General features: G+C 41.3%; 1 protein-coding gene across 2 annotated transcripts in view; it reads right to left on the reverse strand.

The window, feature by feature from the left end:
* The window catches only part of B4GALT6 (beta-1,4-galactosyltransferase 6), a 65,273-nt gene extending 46,358 nt beyond the window's left edge, over positions 1 to 18,915 (reverse strand). The window contains exons 1-2 of one of the 2 annotated variants that reach the window (XM_004742881.3): positions 18,596 to 18,708; positions 2,634 to 2,857 (exon numbers count right to left, since the gene is read on the reverse strand). Coding sequence is in view for 1 of the 2 variants with exons in the window: in XM_004742880.2 (XP_004742937.1) it covers positions 18,596 to 18,710 (115 nt within the window). In the remaining variant the exon portion in view is untranslated. Of the gene's footprint in view, positions 1 to 2,633; positions 2,858 to 18,595 lie in introns of both variants that reach the window. The other variant, XM_004742880.2, reaches the window with a different exon arrangement.
* Between the last annotated feature and the right edge of the window lie 232 nt (positions 18,916 to 19,147).

Genomic DNA, 19,147 nt, shown 5'->3' on the forward strand with positions numbered 1-19,147 from the left:
TGTTGGTTAGGTACATTGTAAGTGCAGGACTGGAGCTAAGAAAGGGCAAAAAAAAAAAAAAAAAAAAGGGGGGGGTGACATTCCTATAAGGGTAGGAACTATGGTGGTCAATCACCGTAAGGAAAAATTATCCAGAAAAGGGATAAGAAAGTACAGTTCAGACACATGGAAAGAGACCACAAAGAGGGTCACAAAGATAAAAGGCCCCAGATGAATTAGTCTGAGCTTTAACACAGTGAAGAGGAAATGGTCAACCATATCAAATACCACAGAGGCTAAAAAAAAAAAAAAAAAAAAGACTAAAAAATAATAGTTTAAAAAAATAAAACACTAATGATTGGTAGATACCCTTTTCAAGCATCCTTCGAAGAGCTTTACATATACTAACCTAATTAATCCTTACAAGCAATCCTATAATGGTAGGTACTAATATTATTCCCATTTTGCAGATCAAGAAATTAAACAATGGAGTTATCTAACTTGCTCAAGGTCGCACAGTTATTAGCTGGGGGTGGAGCCAGAATTCAAACCCCAGCAGGCTGACTCCAGTGGTCTAGCTCCTTTCCACCATACAATGCAGCCTCTTAAAAATGCTGGTAGGGGGGACGCCTGGGTGGCTCAGTTGGTTAAGCTGCTGCCTTCAGCTCAGGTCATGATCCCAGGGTCCTGGGATCGAGTCCCACATCAGGCTCCTTACTCAGTGGGGAGCCTGCTTCTCTCTCTGCCTCTGCCTGCCACTCTGCCTGCTTGTGTTCTCCCTCTCTCTCTCTCTGGCAAATAAATAAATAAAATCTTTAAAAAAAAATGCTGGTAGGGGATCACTGTCAATCTTTAAAAGAAGTTTCTGGAAAGCAATGGAAACAAAAGGCAAGTAGCAAAGAATAAAGAGAATAGTGACAAAGTAAAAGCAATTTTAAGAAAAGAGAAGTGAGAGCAAGGTCAAGGAAGTTTTTTTTTTAGACAGGAGAAAACTGAGCATGACTGTGGCCTAAGCAGAAGGAAGAAAGAGTAAATTTAACTTTAAGGTACTGAAGGGAATAGGAGGAAGGATGGAAAGGAACAGTTCCACTGAGGGGACCACAGAAGCAGAGGTTCTGGGGTGCACGGGCACACAGCACATCCAGCAGTCAACAATCCAACTTGAGTAGAGTTTGGCAGCAATGGAAAGTAATTTGTCAAGGTCTAAGTGGATGGACGGTGAGAAAAAAAATAGGAGGAAAGAGGGGCGGGACTCGAGGTCATTGTGAAGATAAGATGGGGCGCCTGGGTGGCTCAGTGGGTTAAAGCCTCTGCCTTCGGCCTGGGTCGTGATCTCAGGGTCCTGGGATCAAGCCCTGCATCAGGCTCTCTGCTCAGCAGGGAGCCTGCTTCCTTTCCTCTCTCTCTGCCTGCCTCTCTGCCTGCTTGTGATCTGTCTGTCAAATAAATAAATAAAATCTTAAAAAAATAAAAAAAGGAAGTCATGTTAACAATAAGTGAGAAAGTCCCAGAAGTGTAAGGGTTAGGAAGACTATGGTCTGGGGAGGTTCAAGAGAGAGCAGGTCACAACTACAAGGACCTGATGTGGCCAGACAAGAGGAAGGAAGACAAGCCCCAGACTGTCTGATGGCTACCAACAGGGGCATCAGTGGGGGATGAAGCAGAGAGGGAATGTTCTGAGCTGAGCACAGGCATACCTCAGAGACATGGCAGTTCTGCAGCAGACCACCACAATAAAACAAATATTGCAATTAATTGAGTCAAATAAATGTTTTCATTTCACAGTGCATATAAAAATTTATACTATAGTATAGCATTATGTCTTAAAAATCAATGTACATACCTTAATTTAAAAATACTTTATTGCAAAAAAAAAAACTTAATCATCACCTGAGCTTTCAGCAAGTAATACCCTTTTCGCTGATGGAGAGTTGCTTCAGTGTTGATGGCTGCTGATCAGTCAGGGTGGTGATTGCTGAAGGTTGGCACGGCTGTGGCAACTTCTTCAAATAAGATAATAATGAAGTTTGCCACATCAAATGATTCTTCCTTTCATCAGTGATTTCTCAGTAGCACACTAACGCTGTTTGATAGCATTTTACCCACACTAGAACTTCTTTCAAAACTGGAGTCAATCCTCTCCAACCCTGCCACTGCTTTCTCAACTAAATTTATATCATATTCTAATCTCTTATTGTCATTTCAACAATCTTCACAGCATCTTTACCAGGAGTAGAAGCATCTCAAGCAACTCTTCATCCTCATGAGACTGCAGGAGTTCAGTCCCATCTTCAGGCTCCACTTCTCATTCTAGTGCTTTTGCTCTTTCCACCACATCTCCAGTGACTGCCTCCAAGAAGTCTTGAGTCCCTCAAAGTTCTCCATCAGGGAGGAAAACAACTTTTTCCAAACTCTTGGTAATGCTGATATTTGAACCCCTTCCCATCATAAATGTTCTTATTGGGATCTAAAAAGGGGAATCCTTTCCAGAAAGTTTTCAATTTACCTTGCCCAGATCCATCAGAAGAATCACTGTGTATGACAGGTAAAGCTTTATGAAATTTATTTCTTAAATAAGACTTGAGAGTCAAAATGATTCCTTGACCCATGAGCTCCAGAATTGATGTTATGTTAGCAGGCAAGAAAATACTTACCTCATTGCATACTTCCATCAGAGCTCTTGAGTGACAAGGTACATTGTCAACGAGCAGCAATATTTTATAAGAAACCTTTTTTTTCTAAGCAGGAGGTCTCAACAGTAGTCTTAAAATATTCAGTAAACCACGTTGTAAGAAAATTTGCTCTCATCAAGGCTTTGTTTTTCCATTTCTAGAGCACAGGCAGAGTAGATTTAGCATAATTCTTCAGGATCCTAGGACTTAGAGAATGGAAAATGAGCAATGGCTTCAACTTGAAGTCACCAGCTCCATTAGCCCCCACCTAAGAAGAAAGTCCACTTGTTCTTTGAAGCTTTGAAACCAGGCACTAACTCCCCTTCTCTACCTATAAAAGTCGTAGGAGGCATCTTCTTCCAATAGAAAACTGTTTTGTCTACACTGGAAATCTGTTGTTCGGTGTAGCCACCTTCATTAATTAACTAGACCTTCCGGATCACTTGTTACAGTTTCTACATCCACACTTGCTGCTTCCACCTTACTCTGTCGGCTTCCTTCTTTAAACCTCGTGAACCACTCTCTGCCAGCTTCAGACTTTTCTCTCGCAGCTTCCTCACCTCTCTCCGCCTTCATGGAACTGAAGAGAGGCAGGGCCTGGCTCTGAATTAGGCTCTGGTTTCAGGGACTGTTGTCGCTGGTTGGATCTTCTAACCAAACCACTAAAACTTTTCCCACTTCAGCAACAAGATTGTTTCACATTTTTTTATCACTCATGTGTTCACTGGAATAACACTTTTCATTTACTTCCAGAACCATTCCTCTAGGAGTGCCTGGGTGGCTCAGTTGGTTAAGCATCTGCCTTCGTCTCGGGTCATGATCTCAAGGTCCTGGGATTAAGCCCTGTGTGGAGCCCTGTGTCGGGGGGGGGGGGGGGGGTCCCAGCTCAGTGGGGAGTCTGCTTGTCCCTCTCTCTTAGCATGCTCATGCCCTCTGTCTCTCTCAAATAAGTAAAATCTTAAAGAAAGAAAGGAAGGAAGGAAAGAAAGGAAAGGAAAAGAAAAGAACAGAACACTTGGGTGGCTCAGTTGGTTAAGCGTCTGCCTTCAGCTCAGGTCATGATCCCAGGATTCTGTAATCGAGTCCCACATCCGGTTTCTTGCTCAGCAAGGAGCCTGCTTCTCTCTCTGCCTCTGCCTGCTACTCTGCCTGCTTGTGCTCTCTCTCTCTCTGATAAATAAAGAAATAAAACCTTTTAAAAAGAGAGAAAAGGAAAGGAAAGAAAAGAAAAAGAATCATTTCTCTGCATTCACTGGGCTATTTGGTGCAAGGGGTCCATCCTTCTGCCTATTGGCTTTCGACATTCCTTTCTCATTAAGCATATCATTTCTAGCTTTCTTTTTTTTTTTTTTAATATCTTATTTATTTGACAGAGAGAAAGAGTGATCACGAAGAGGCAGAGAAGTAGGCAGAGCGGTGGGGGGAGCAGGCCCCCTGCAGAGCAGAGAGCCTGATGTAGGGCTTGATCCCAGGACCCTGAGATCATGACCTAATCCCAAGGCAGAATCTTAACCTACTGAACCACCCAGGCACCCCTCATTTCTAGCTTTTAATTTCAAGTGAGAGATGTGGGACTCTTCCTTTGAGGTGAACACTTAGAGGCCACTGTAGGATTATTAATTAGCCTAATTTCAATACTGTTATGTTTCAGGGAATACAGGGAGGATCAAGGAGAGGGAGACTGATGGGGAATGGCCCATCAGTGAAGCAGTCAGAACACATGCTTTTATCAATTAAGTGTACTTGCTGTCTTATATGGGCAAAGATCATGATACCCAAAACAATTACAGTAGTATTAGCAAAGAACACAGATGACCATAACAAATATCATAATAATGAAAAGGTTTGAAATATTACAGTTATCAAATGTGACACAGAGACACGAAGTAAGCAGAGATTGTTGGGAAAATGGCAGTAACAGGCTTGCTTAATATAAGATTGTGACAAACCGTCAATTTATAAAAACCCATTATCTATAAAGCACAATAAAGTGAAGCATAATAAAATGAGATATGTCGGTACTAACTGCCAAAATCATGCCGGCATGGAGAATGCTGGTGGGCAGAGGCTTCTAAAGAGAAGGGAAGGGTGCCTGGATGGCTCAGGCAGTTAAGCATCTGACTCTTGGTTTCAGCTCAGGTCATGATCTCAGAGTCATGAGATGGAGCCCCGGTATCAGGCAGGTGCCTGCTGGCATTTCTTGCCTTCCTGGGCTCATGGTCACATCACTCCAATCTCTGCCTCTATCTGTACATTTCTCTGTGCACAGCACACATGGTCCCTGTGAGATTCTTTCCCTTTCCTTCCCCGTCTGCCCCTCCCTGAGAATGTGCACACATGTGTGCATGTATGTAGCAGGTAGTATGGGGTCCCCCCAAAAGTATGTGCATCCTAATTCCCAGAAGCCGTGAAAATGTTATTTGGAAAAGGAGTCTTTGCAGATATAATTAAGGATCTTGAGATGAGGAGATCATCCTGGATTATCTGGGTGGGCTCTAAATCCAATGACAAATGCTCAGATAAGAAAAGGGAAAGGGATATTTTACATACACACACACACACACACACACACACACACACAGAAGTGAGCAAGGTAAAGATGGAGGCAGAGACTGGAGTGAAGAGACCACAAGCCCAAGGAAGGCAAGAAATGCCAACAGGCACCTGAAGCTGGAAATAGCAAGGAAGGATCCCCCTCGAGAGACTCCAGAGAGAGCGCAGTCCTGACAACAACTGATTTCAGACTCCTGACCTCCAGAACTGGGAGAGAATAAATTCCTGTTGTTTTAAGCCACTCAGTGGGTGGTAATTCATATGGCAGTCCTAGGAAACTAATACATCAGCACATGGTGCAGGTATAACTTTTCCCCATTTAAAATATCAAAAAACAAACTCAAAGGCAAGTTGCATAGATAGTTAAGAACTGGGATTCAAGGACAGGTCTGAATGGCAGCAATCTGGAAGAAGCCATGGCTGAAAGTCATAGAGGAGAGGGAGGGGCCAAAAAAAAAAAAAGCGCGCGCGCACAAGAGAGAGAGAAATCCTTAATGTAAAAAGTAATGAGCGAGTAAGAAAGGAGGGATAAGCCAAATCTCAACCAGTGAAAAGAGAAGGAGGAAATCCGAAGGGGCACTAAAGGCTACAGGAGAGAAAACCATTTCCCATATTAGCTACAGAACATATACTGAAATAAATGATGTGGAAAAAAAGCAAAATACCACTTATATATGCCCCTGGATATTACTACAGACATCTGAATCTGGTATCTCTGAATCTATCAGATCTCACAATAATCTTCTAAGTATCGGCTGCAGATGCCTTAAAGGTTTTCTTCAACCCACATCTAGCCCTTGTTCAACTAATTCTCAGAAATGACTCACCCAAGATGGTAAAGCTAAACATATTATCTCTGGTAATAATGTTGTAAACCCCAGGATCAGGCCAGACTATATATGAAATATTGCTCATGTTTTGCCTAGGACCAAAGTACTGCTTGGGTTGAAAACAACATACTTTCACTTTATGTCAAAGTACTATTTAAGCAGAGTATCTTATCACACTGACAGTAATTCAAAGCCAGGTATGGGCTCAAGGAAATCTGTAGTGCAAATAATTACCAGCCTAGAATAACAACCTCCCCATCTTTCAAGTGAGTCATGGGCTGACTAATGAATTAAGAGAATGAAAGAACTCTGCATTCAGAATCCCATTTTATCAAGGAATAATGAATTCTGTGACTATATACAGTATAGCTCTATTTTAGATCTTAGCCAACAGCTACAGCTTTGCTGACGTAGACACTAAAAATTAACAAGAAATTCTTTACAATTGGTGCTTTCACCATTTCCACTCTGCAGTTAAGCAGTTTTGTTATTTTGAGAGATTATTTGTGCTTGAATACTGATCACAATTAAATATTTTTAAATAAAATTGGACTTCCAACAGTCTTATTAAAGATGTTTAGGGTGGAGACATGTGTTTGTTGACAGTTATTTACTGAATGCCTACAGTCTGCCAAACAGCAGAAACTAAGGTCTCCAGGGGGTTCCTCAGTAAAAATCAAAATCCTGAAAAAGCATAAACTGCCTAAAACCACAGAAGTACCTTCAAAACAATCAGATCATCAGTTCAGGCTAGTTTACACTTAGCTAATAATTCTAAAAATAGACTCCGAACCTGAAAATATGATAACACTATCTAACACAAGATATTGATCTGCACTGTCATGTATTAGTTCACTATTATTCACTTAAAACAAACACATGCTTCTTTAAAGCAGGACAGAGGCTTCAAGAGTTAAGCATTACACCCCACCTTGTAGAAAAGCAAAATTTGGAGAAAATGAGGGAATTGAGGAAGAAGAATGTAGGCAATTAAACAGACTTTTTAAAAAGCCAATCAGTAAGGAAATTTACTTAATGAAATTACATACTAAAGATCAAACCATAAGTAATCACACCCAGAAAACATTACAGAATTGTTGAAATTTAATGATTTCAGAGTACATACAGTAAATGTGAAAGGAATCTCTATCCTCTTAAGAATTCTATCATGAGAAAAAAAAAAGTGGAAGTGGTATTTGAACTACATGTTTTACGATCATCCCCGATTTCCTTGTGTTTTCACAATTAAAATATCTTTTGAAATTTCAAATTTATTTTATGAGAGGAAAATGACTCTAATGACAGGAGAGATGAATGCACTGTGGGAAATGAGTGTCAAAGATTTCTAAAGCTAGGGGAGCCTGGGTGGCCCAGTCAGTTGAGCCTCGGACTCTTGATTTTGGGTGCAGTCATGATCTCAGGGTCATGAGATCCATGGGCTGGTGCAGAGTGTCCTTGAGACTTTCTTTCCCTTTCCCTCCCTCTGCCCCTCCCCCACTGTGCACACGTGCACGTTCATGCACACGCACATGCGTGCGCGCGCGCTCTCTCTCAAACAAATAAAATTTTTAAAAAAGATTTCCAAAGCCAGAGCACATTTTTAAATCAATATACAAGGCACCTTATAATTCCCTGCCTTAAGTCCCTCGATTCAAATAAAAATAAAGTCCAATTTCTCTTCCCCTAAGTCAAACTGGAAATTGCATAAGTCATAATTTCTGAGCTATTAACTTAATTATTAGGAAGGTAATATATGTAAAATGGTTTCGGTAAAGGCACATTAACACTAGCAAGCCTCAAAATCTAAAAAGGAAACAAGACATAATATTTCAATCTAGATGACAGGTTACAGTAACAAATCTCATATACCTACTCACCTGTAACAATATTACAAAGGGACTTTCATAGCCAGATGCTATATGAATTTTTTATGCTTATTTTTTTAAGATTTCATTTATTTATTTGTCAGAGAATACGCACAAGCAGGGGAAGCTACAGGCAGAGGGAGAAGCAGACTCCCCACTTAGCAGGGAGCCCAGTGTGGGACTCTATCCCAGGACCCTGAGAGCCTGACCTGAGCCAAAGGCAGATGCTGAGCCACCCAGGTGCCCCATGAAATGTTTTTAAATCATTGGCTAACATGCAGGGCTATATGCTTAATCACTTTTTAATCTTATCAAGTAAATCACAATGTAACTTTCTAATAATTAGAAACAGTAACTTATAACTCAATCATATAGTCACTGCAGACCCACAAAGAAACACAGGATCTTGGTTATCTTAAAGGATGTGCTTGTCCATCCTGTCCATTTCTGTTCTGGAGGAAAAAAATTTTTCACCATGATTGCCATCTCTAGCTCCAGTAAAACATGATGACGTTAATCTGGTTTTTTAAAAATTTTTCACCATGATTGCCATCTCTAGCTCCAGTAAAACATGATGACGTTAATCTGGTTTTTTAAAAAGTAAGTTTACTTCTGTGAAAGAGCAAATGATATAAGATGATTAATTTCAAAAAATAAACCTATCTACCACTTGACTTTTTTTAACCTATCAGTTGGGGTATTTGTCAGAAATAAAGTTCCCAGGGTCCAGAATTACCTAGGATGTGTATTAAAAATGAACCAAAATCAGAATTAGCACATCTGGTAATAAAAACCTAAGAAATAAACTTATGTATGCAAACCACCTTAAGTAAGGCTTAAGCACATTCATGTTCGAAAAACACTGCTTGTAGTAATTCTTTAAACACAACAAGCAAAAAAGTAGAATCTTCTTTTTATATTAGTTTAACTTATATTAAATAAATCCTCTATACAGCTTTCTAATTTATGCACAGTTTATTCAGACACAGCAGAATCTATGTTTACCTCCTATTATAATGGTATCACACAATGATTTGGTGGAGCCAAAGACTTTTACTAACTCGAATAATTAATCCTGAAAACAAAGATGAAAGCAAAAAGCCATATTTATTATGCCTCTGGAGAAAAAAAAAGTTAATTATAAATTTCAGATTTAAAATTACTAAGTATATTTTCCTAAACATTTTGCTGTGCCACGTAGCCAAAAATATAACTGCTGATGAACATCCTTTAAGCTAGCTTTCCTATTTTAACTGAGGAGGGTTCTTGCTGTCGCTTTAAACCAAACTTTGCCAAGTTGTGGTATGACCAAAAACAAGTACACCCACGAACCATAACAAATCAGGTTGGCCCAATGCATGATTCACGTACTAGAGAAAAATAAAATTGAGGTATTCCCTGAAATTCTCCAGTGAATCCAAGACATGAAGTAAAAATATCTAGTACTAACTGGAGTAAACTCTTAATTTTGCAAAGGAATGTTAATGGCATTGTAGGTGCCTACTTTCAACCTTGAATCGGCCTGATCTTCCACTCAAACCACATTACCTGTGTAATAGTATACTCTTTGCTGTTCTGACAAAAGGCAGAAATGGGAAGAAACGGTCCTTAAAATACTGAATTACCATGTCCTCCAGAAATTAAAAAGAAGAAAAACAGATTCAGAGGGAAAAGGGATGACAGAGAGGCCAGGGGCAGGCAGCTCTGATTAAACGGGAACACTGTGGTCTGAGGCAGTGGTGACAACAGCCAGTTTGGTCTCAGGCAGCCAGGAAAGTTGATCAGAAGGGGACCACTGCAAACGCAGACATCAATGCTCTTCGGAACTCCCAAACACAAATCCCCGCCATGCACCTCTTTCCACTGTCACTGCAGCCTCCCCCCACCACCTTCACACTTACTGAGGTTAGGACAAACATGAAACAGCAGGCTTGAAAGGGAAAGGGAGTCACAAAAGGCAGTGTGGGTGGGGGTGTGGGAGACAGGTGGAAGAGCAGGTCTGCCCTGAGGCTGGGTGAGCAAGGGTGCTGCAGAGTTTAACACAGCAGCACTGCGTTTAAGAGGCTATTAGAAGTCTATCCAGTCTCCCAAGTAGAGCACCTTCACCAGCTTTAACAGGTGGTCATCTACCCCTGGGGCTTGATGAGGCACCTAGGAAGCCTTATTTTATTATTTGTATCTCAGTCAGGATGATTTGATTTCTTAAAATCTGACTCTTTGTAACTATCCTCACTGTTATCTGATGCTATTCAAAAAAAAAAAAAAAAAAAAAAAAAGTTCACCTCTCTTCGATATGGTGTTCCTTTAACCTAAAGAACACAGAGCTCATATTTCCCCCAAATCATTTCCCAGGGCAACAATCAATGACCAGACCCTTCACCTCCTGCACAGTGGAAGAGTCAGCTATCCCAAGGTGTACATTTCAGCTCTTCCAAAAAACTATATACCTCAGGTCTTCCAACAATGACATGTGAGACTCTGGGCACATGACAATCTTTGAGAGGCTGTCTTGCCTTCTCTTTCTTTAAAACAAGGCTTTTATTCCATAAGCATAGGGTTTGGGGTGTGGTAGGGACAGCTCTATGAAGCTCCATCTCGAATCTTTCTCCTGGTTCTTCTTTTGCACCAAGCTTTGGCTCCAGACACCATGGCCTCTGTGTCCAAGGTTCCCATGGCGTGGAGCCCTTGAACACAGGCTCAAACCTAGAGCACTGGTGGGGAGACTGGCAGCCACTGCTCTGACTACCAGAGCCTAAGGCCTACAAAGTCAAGTGCCCTGATAAGCTCTGCAGTACACTCTTTAATAAAAGCCCGACAGCACGGTGGGTTAGGAAATTATCCACCTTGTAGAACATTGCCTCAAGAGAAAAACCCATTCCATTCCCAACTAAATTCCAACTGGTATTTGGAATACCTACGACACGTACCATATGGAGACTACAAACCTAGATTAGGAGTTTCTCCTTTAGAAGTATCCACAGACCTGGCTATTCTTACTTCTCACAGACATTAAAAGGAAGTCCGATAAGCACTGCTGCAGAATACATGTGTCATTTATCTCATTCCACCATGCTGTTCAATAGACCTCAAATGTATTCACGAAAGAAAAACACGAAGAATAGTATTTAGCATTGTCAGATTTCAGTGTATCAATCTTCCCTCCAAAAATACTGCATTTCCCACAAGTCCAAAGGATTTAGATTCATTTATACTGAAACAATATAGCTTAAGTTACAAATGCTGCTCAAGAATAGCAATCCGACTGGGCTGGGAAGTCTCTAAGAACACTTCCCATTCCCTGAACGTAGACTGAGTGACTCTCTTCTAAAAAAAATATGGCAGGGGCACCTGGGTGACGCAGTAAGTAAAGTGTCTGCCTTCAGCTCAGGTCATGATCTCACGTTCCTGGGACCAAGTCCCACATTGGGCTCCCTGCTCAGCACAGTCTGCGGCTCCCTCTTCCTCTGCCCCTCACCCCTGCTCATGCTCTCTCTCGCCGCTCGCTCTACTACTTTCTCTCTAAAATAAAGAAATATAATCTTTAAAAAAAAAAAAAGAAAAGAAAAGAAAATATGGTGAAAGTGATGGGGTCATGAGCTGCCCATGGAGAGGCCCATGTGGCAAGAAGTGAGGAAGGCCTCCAACAAACAGCCTGCAAAGAACTGAGGTCGTTGGTCCAACAGCCCTCAGGAACTGAGTTCTGCCCAAATCCACATGGGTAGACCACAAGGCTGATCAACACTCAACACTCGGCAGCCTCATGAGAGACCTTGAACCACAGGCATGCAGCCAAACCAGGTCCAGATTCTCAGCCCACTGCATCTATGAGATAATCATACATTTGTTCTTTTAAAGCCCTACATTTGGGGGTAATTCACAAAGTTATAGATAATTAACATACAGACCAATCCAATTTTCTCTACGGATTCCTAATTCCAGCCCGTCCCTCCATATTCTCCCAAGGTATCTAATATGTAACAACCCAATGGTATTGATGAGTAAGCCAGTAAGAGGACAAAGGAGCTGCCATACCAAGAGAAGTGATTTAATCAGAAACATTCAGCCACTCAACAACTCTTCACTAAGCCTCTAGTGTGGTCTGAGGCAGAAACCAAATCTCTTTAACTTGGGTTAGAAAACAGTTCACTCTATACTAAGATTTGGTCAAATAAACTGAGTGCCTCACTCTCAACAAATAACTCAGATACCTACCCAACCAAGAATGAACCTTCTTCTCCATATTCATCTCATTTTTGCTAATACAAACATCTTTATGTCCTCTTCTTCCATCTCCAAAATTAATGTAACTATACACTTGATCCTACTCTCTCTACCTGCTCTCCCTGATTGCAATCTTGTTCCCTTTAATCCATTCATACCAGTAATGCCTAAATATTTCTGAAATGAAAATCTGATCGTGTCACTGTCCTAGTCAAAATTCAAGTTCAATGGTTTGAAACTGTCCTTGGGCTAACATCAAGTTCTCACACCCAGTTTACAAGGATCACGATTAGACCCATATTTATCTCTCTAGCTTCGGCCCACACTCTCCTCTGCACTCTATGCTTTAGTCCCTATGTTTCTTTGTTGTTGTTGTTTTAACTTTCCACTTCTTCACCTCTTAGCCTTCGAATCTTCCATTCCTGCATGAAATATTTTTCTCCTAAGCCCATCTTTTCACTACCTAACTTAAGCTTCTGGCCTCAGCTGCACCTTCATCTTCTCCATAATGCCTAAACCAGCTCAGGGCCATCCCATAACCCGTGCCTCCCTAGCAAACGGTATTTCACTTTACTCTAGAATAGTTATTCTTCAGTTGTGAGGATTTCTCACTGGCTATAGGATCTATGAAGACAGGGACCATGTAGATCCTGTTCAATGCTGAACCATAGCACTTTCTGCAAACATTCGCTGTATGAAAAACTAAAGGAATGAGTCTTCCTAGATCACATGTCATAATCTGTTCCCTTTCTCAAATCTTCAAACCCTGTCCTCAGTCCTTAAACCTTTCTATAAAGTTCTTAGAATCTCAGGTCTTCCCATCTTGGAAGACTCCTTAGATCCTGCTTCCCCCTACTTTACCCTAACTAAGGCACTTTCCTGGGACCTCTGATTTACTACCCAACTCAAGGCTATCTGACAAATCAAAATAAAAATTGTTCCTGAAGCAGCTGTCATGGACCTCCTACTTATCAAATTGGTAATTCTTCTTATAAGCATTAAGCACCATTTCTTTTCTTATTTTTGTTTTAAGATTTTATTTCTTTATTTGTTTGACAGAGAGAGAGAGAGACAGACAGCAAGAGAGGGAACAGAAGCTGGGAAGAAAGAGGGAGAAGGAGAAGCAAGGTTTCCCACTGAGCAGGGAGCCTGATGCAGGGCTCAATCCCAGGACCCTGGGATCATGACCTGAGCTGAAGGCAGTCTTTCAACCAACTGAGCCACCCAGTCACCCTGCATTAACCCATTTCAACACTTGTCTTGCTAATGATCATTTTTCATTCATTCATTTATTCATTCATTCATTAACAAAACCTCACTTTGCTCATATGATCTCTCTTTCCCTTCATTTTCCTGTTCCTATTTCTCCACTTACCCTAAGCTGTTAGACTGCATCCACGGCTGCCTTCTTTTCAGCTTCCGTAAGTTCTCCTTGAGTGGCCACCCAAAACTTTCCATGTATCAACCACAATGACTGCCTATTTGGGACTGGGGAATGAAAAGGGGAACAGAGTCTCACGGGAAACTTTTCAAAGTACACTTGGGCCTCCTCTATATTTTGATTTAACCTCTATCATCCCACGTTTAAGAGTAACTGACTCAGTGAGTCACTTCTGCTTGTAGGAGTGGAAAATAAATAAAAAATAAAACTCGGATATGTTGGGAGAGAAGTAAGTACCATTCATCTACCTGCTGAAGACAGCCAAATCTCTCTCCTGTCAAACATTTCTCCTGGGCTCCAAGTCCTTATGTCCATCTTCTTACTACTGAGAAGTTCCTCCTGGGCATCCCTCTGGTGTCCTAACTCAGTTTCTCTAAAACCAAAACAGCTCCCTCCAAGGACATGCCTTTCTCTATTCCCTATGACCAGCTACCAGGTTGTCGAAGCTAGAATACAAACAATGTCTTAAAGCTTCTCCCTTTCATTCAATGTCACTACTCCCATCCTCTCAACTCTGCCCAGACCCAACTATGACCTTGATCATGTTCTAATCTTCTGAGCTACCAAAAAAAAAAATTCCTACCTGGTCTCCCTGCCACTAGTTGTGCCCTCTATCACTGGGCTCCATGCTAAGAGAAATGCTGTAGAACAAAGGATTGCATCATTCCCCTTTTCAAAACTTCTGATCTTTCCTGCTACTCCCAGGGCAAAAATTTGAGCATTGGATAAGTGGACCAGCAAAGGAAGGCCCAGAGGAAAGAAACCGCTGACACCAGAGCCCAAATCAAAAGAACCCTTGAAAGGAGCCATGTAGGTCAGAGAACTTGGGTGAGGAAAAAACCAAGGGACCTTTGATACACAAAGCAAACTGTAACAGCTCACAACACAACCAGGTTTACCCAGCCAGGGCCAGGAGGCCAAAGGGCTAAGAAAGCTGCAGTGCAACTTGCCACCTTCTGAGCTAGCCAAGAGAGAGCCAGGGAAAATGTGAGGGCTCTCTCAGCAAGGACCTAACAAAGTTACCCTCTCCCCTAACACCTACTCGTACACACACACCCACAGGTCCTGACTGCCCATGAACTACACTAGTACCAGCAGAGTGCAATCCGCCTAGAGGCCCAAATTGCCAGGTAATTCCTTAAAGGGCCCACAGGAATCTAGACCAAAGTGCCCCAACCAGATTCCACCTCTATTCAAAGAATAAAACCGCCTGTCAGCACATCTAGGAAAGGTCAAAACCTCTGGTGAGTCACATAGACAGTGAAACCCCACTCCCAATGGAGTCGTGCAACCTTCTCCACAATACTACCCCATTGATTATAGGCACATCAACTTTTTTCTTAATCACAGACAGCTTTGATAAACCTATATGAGTCAAAACCAGCTTCTCTCTGCCCGAATTTTAGGGACCTCAACATCAAAACACTAGGCGGGGCAGGGAAGTCCCAAGAATTATTCTCAATGTGGCTGATCTGCCAGCCCATACCCTAAGTGGTATCCAGATGGAAATACTCCTATTTTCTGTAAGTATCTTTGGCCATCCTGCCCCATTGCTTAGTCCAGTTAAATCTTATTCATCCTCAATAGCTTGTTCCAACCACCAGCTCCCTCTGGAAATCCTTAACCTTAAAGTCCACAATGCAGGCTTTCCAATGACTGGCAGCTCTTTCCTGGTGCTGGTCCCACTGTAGCATGAAGGAAGTAGCTGTGTCTTAGTCATCTTCTGTGCCTCAGACAATGTCTAGCCTATCTGAGATACTCCACTTGTGTTGGATGAATGAACTCCAAAGTCATAAGTTCATCTTCTCCTACGATGCAACAGCAGGAAAATACAAGTATGCTGTGTTGGAAGCTGCACTGGAAACTAAACACTAAATGGGATTCTACTCTCAATCCAGCCAGGTCAAGAACTTGGGGGGAAAATGCACTCATCTCTTTGCAATCGCATACAGAGGCGAAAGAGAACGAGAAATAACTAATGGCTCCTGACTCTACCAGATGGGCTAGGGAAAAGATCTGTCTTCCTGTGGGGGATGGTGTCTACAGACCAGTTTCCCTTGTTACTAAAGTTCATAACATACAGGTTATCCGTGTGTTTCCTGCATGAATCAGAAATTTCAAGAAAAATGTTTCCAATCATTCTTAAAATAATGAGCTTGGAGTCTGATGGGACTCTCAGAGTAACACCTAAATAGCCAATGAATTGTTCAACATGAGAAAACACTGGAAACTAAACAGACTATGCTGTCTACAACTGTGTGGTACTATCTGCTCAGAGGGAAGAGAGAGAGGGAGGGAGGAACACAGGTGAAGAAGGCTGAGAAAAAGGAACTAAAAATAAGAAAAGGACTGCCTGGGGAAGGTGCAAGACAAAAACAGGTCTCTGGACAGAAAATGTAGGAAAATAAAATTAATGTCTACACAACAGGTTGATGTGGACAGGAATAATACGGACTTTTTAACAGAACACTTTTGAAACATTTACTTAGAATCAATAAAAAGTGCTCTCTTACACCACATGTGTTTTCATCATAAGAAAGTTTCGCCCTAAGATGTAATTCAGACTAAAATATGAATTATTTCAAGAAGCTTCTCTGTACATCTAATGTAAATTAGTTATAAGAACCTAGTTTGGGGGTATATCTCATTAAGAAGAAGTCTGGAATGAAACAGGAAGTGTACATGAAGCATTTTTGTAGCACACCAACGTACTATGGTTATCCTGAAAATCAACTTGTGCACTGATTTTGCATTGTGAGCTGAACTAGCCACATTTTTCATGAACTATCACTTTTACTTTAAAGAACTGACAAGCTTGGTTATTTAAACTCCTGTATTTGACCTACATTTTCCCAAAAATGAACAAAGTGAGCCTGGCACTTAAAAAAAAAAAAAAAAACCCTGACAGTATTTGTTGCCAATGATAAAATTTGAGCTTTCAAGCAAACATGATTTTTGGAAAACTGCTTCCCAATAAAAGAGAAATAAGGAGACTTTTTTTTCTGCTAAGTAATACTGGGTTTGGGAAATAGATATAGCTTAACAAATTGATAGCACTTTATAAGTTTTGGGTTTCATTCTCCTTACTGGCTTCAGTCAATTTTTTTAAGTTCTAAATTTAAGACCCACAAAAACAGAAGCTTAAATTGTGTCAACCTAATTGTCTATAAGAAAACTGCCAAATTTTATGATATATAAGTGATTACTCCATGGCAAACGTTAAAGTCACACATAACTGAGAAAAAAGTATTAGTATTACACATTAATTGAATTTTAAGATTCTACAGATAATATATCAATGAACCAAGAAAAAAAAAGGATGACTATCAAGTAACAGAATTCTGATCTCCTTTGGTTAACATTTTGAGTATCATAACTTCAACAAGTTATTCAAAATACCAAGAAAGTAAAAACATTGTTGTCTAAGTGCAAAAAACCTTTTTCTGCAAAACCTCTCAAAGTTAATGTCTGAGTAACCAACATCATTCAAAGATTTCCAGCTTTTAAAGAGCTACATGACAAAGTAAAAATGGCTGTAAAAGGAAGAGTTAATTTCTAAGACTGTCAAAATGGTAGAGGACTTTAAGAAAAGCCAGCCAAATAATTTGGCTATCTACTCTAAAGTCCACTGAACACCACTGTCATTTCTACTACAGGCTTCCAGGGGTTTTTATTTAGCCTAAAGAAAAAACTGCTTTAAAAGAAAATAATATCTTAAAATATTCACACTTGTTAAAACTTTAACCTCAAATTTCTATTTTGGAATACATCAAGGTTTCAACAATTTATGTCTTCTCAAGCATCATTATCTTAATTTACACATCTTACTTGAATTCAAAAATTTAATCAAGAAAAAGTCACATAGTAATTCTGTTCTAGGAAATGCAACAGTCTTCATGAGGTCTGCATCTTCCTTCTCCCCTGCAATTCATTACAATACTCTATAATAATCACACAAGTCAATGCTCTGATACTAATGCCTTCTCAAAATTCTGCAGGTGTTTTCACTGTTTAAGAGACCATACATTTTTGACTTACCCAGGGAGAAAAGGCCCTGGGTCAAAAGACTATTAGTGTCTAAAAAGAAATAACAGGAGATACACACTATTACTGAGTGAACAATAAACTTATATTTTACACTAAATACATTAACATTAAATACATACTATAAATATTTAACATTAAACAAATAATGGCCAGGAAAAACTCAGAAAGTTTTGGAGATACAATGTGTTTTAATATCCATACGAAGTTCTTATTTTTTACTCATTAGAATGCCACACTGGCACCTTTCAACCAAAGGAGACTGAGTACTTAGAATATTAAATGACCCAAACCAAATAGATTCTTCAAAAAGGTATTTGATCCAAAATATGATAAACAGGTTAAAATGTTAAACTACAAACGAACCTGTATAACTGTCACTTTAATCACTGTATTATCTCAGAAATCATCCTAACAGGTAGCAGAATCTACCTACCCTTGAAAAGCAGACTAAAGAATGGAGCATTGTTTTCACAAGAAAACTCATCGCCTAAAAATTCCTGAAGTGTGGCACAAATGTTCACTGACCCCATTCTAAAAAAGTGACCTAGAACACTAGAATACATACATTCTTGAACTCAATCACATCCCCTGGTGTTGGTTTCTCCTTCGTATTTTTAAACCAGTTATTACATCCAAGGGTGTTTGAATAAAACTAGGATTAAGCACCGAGTTTAAGCTTCAGGAGCTGGTATCACATGAATAAAGCTGTCACGAATACTCGAGAAAGCGACCAAGGCATCCGGCAAAATTACACCTAATTTTGCTACGTCCATTTAATGCAGTCTTTTAAGTTAGTTAAACCGGCACAAACGAAACTCACATACTAAAGCCATGCCCCGAGCAGTTTATCTGACACGTCTGAAATAACATTTCAAACACAATGCTTTCTGCCAGTCCCCTGTTTATACACCTTCCAAACACGGTAAGTAACATCCTGCATTTCCTTCGGTGTGACCGTGGGAAGGGAGGGTGTGTCTCGGTGCTTACCGATGCCCGGAGCCACATAGACGAAGTAGAGGCAGGAGGAGGAGAGGGAGAAGAAGAAGATGAAGGCGAGGAGGGAGCGATTGGAGACCCGCATCATCCTCTTGAGCACAGACATCTTCCTCTTCCCGGCCAGCAGCTCAGGCTGCGCTCTCACGCCGGACTTGGCACCATCCAGGCCCTAAACTTCCATGAATGTACCAAGAACCCCAAGACTGCAACGGGGTCCGCGCGGGGAGGACCAAGGGGAGAAGGGCCGGAGCGGGAAGGAGGGAAGGGGAGGGAGCGAACGGAATGAATGGGAGGCCGGAGAGTCGGGGGAGGGGAGGCGCGGGAGGAGAGGAGGAAGGGGTGGAAGAGGGAAAAGGGAGGCAAGGCGTGGGGGGGGGGGGGGGGGGGGGGAGGCCAGGGACGGCTGGACCTGCGGAGGCCCAGGAAGGGCAAGGACGCGCCTTTTATCCGCCCCGCGGCGGCGGGAGGAGGGGCTGCAGGTGGGGAGAGGCGCGGGCTGCGCGCCGCGGCGCCCCTGCGGAGAGGGGCAGCGAACTGCAGCAC

The sequence above is a fragment of the Mustela putorius genome, unplaced genomic scaffold (assembly GCF_011764305.1).
Source record: "Mustela putorius furo isolate JIRA1106 unplaced genomic scaffold, ASM1176430v1.1 tig00003858_pilon_pilon_pilon, whole genome shotgun sequence".
Classification (NCBI taxonomy): domain Eukaryota; kingdom Metazoa; phylum Chordata; class Mammalia; order Carnivora; family Mustelidae; genus Mustela; species Mustela putorius.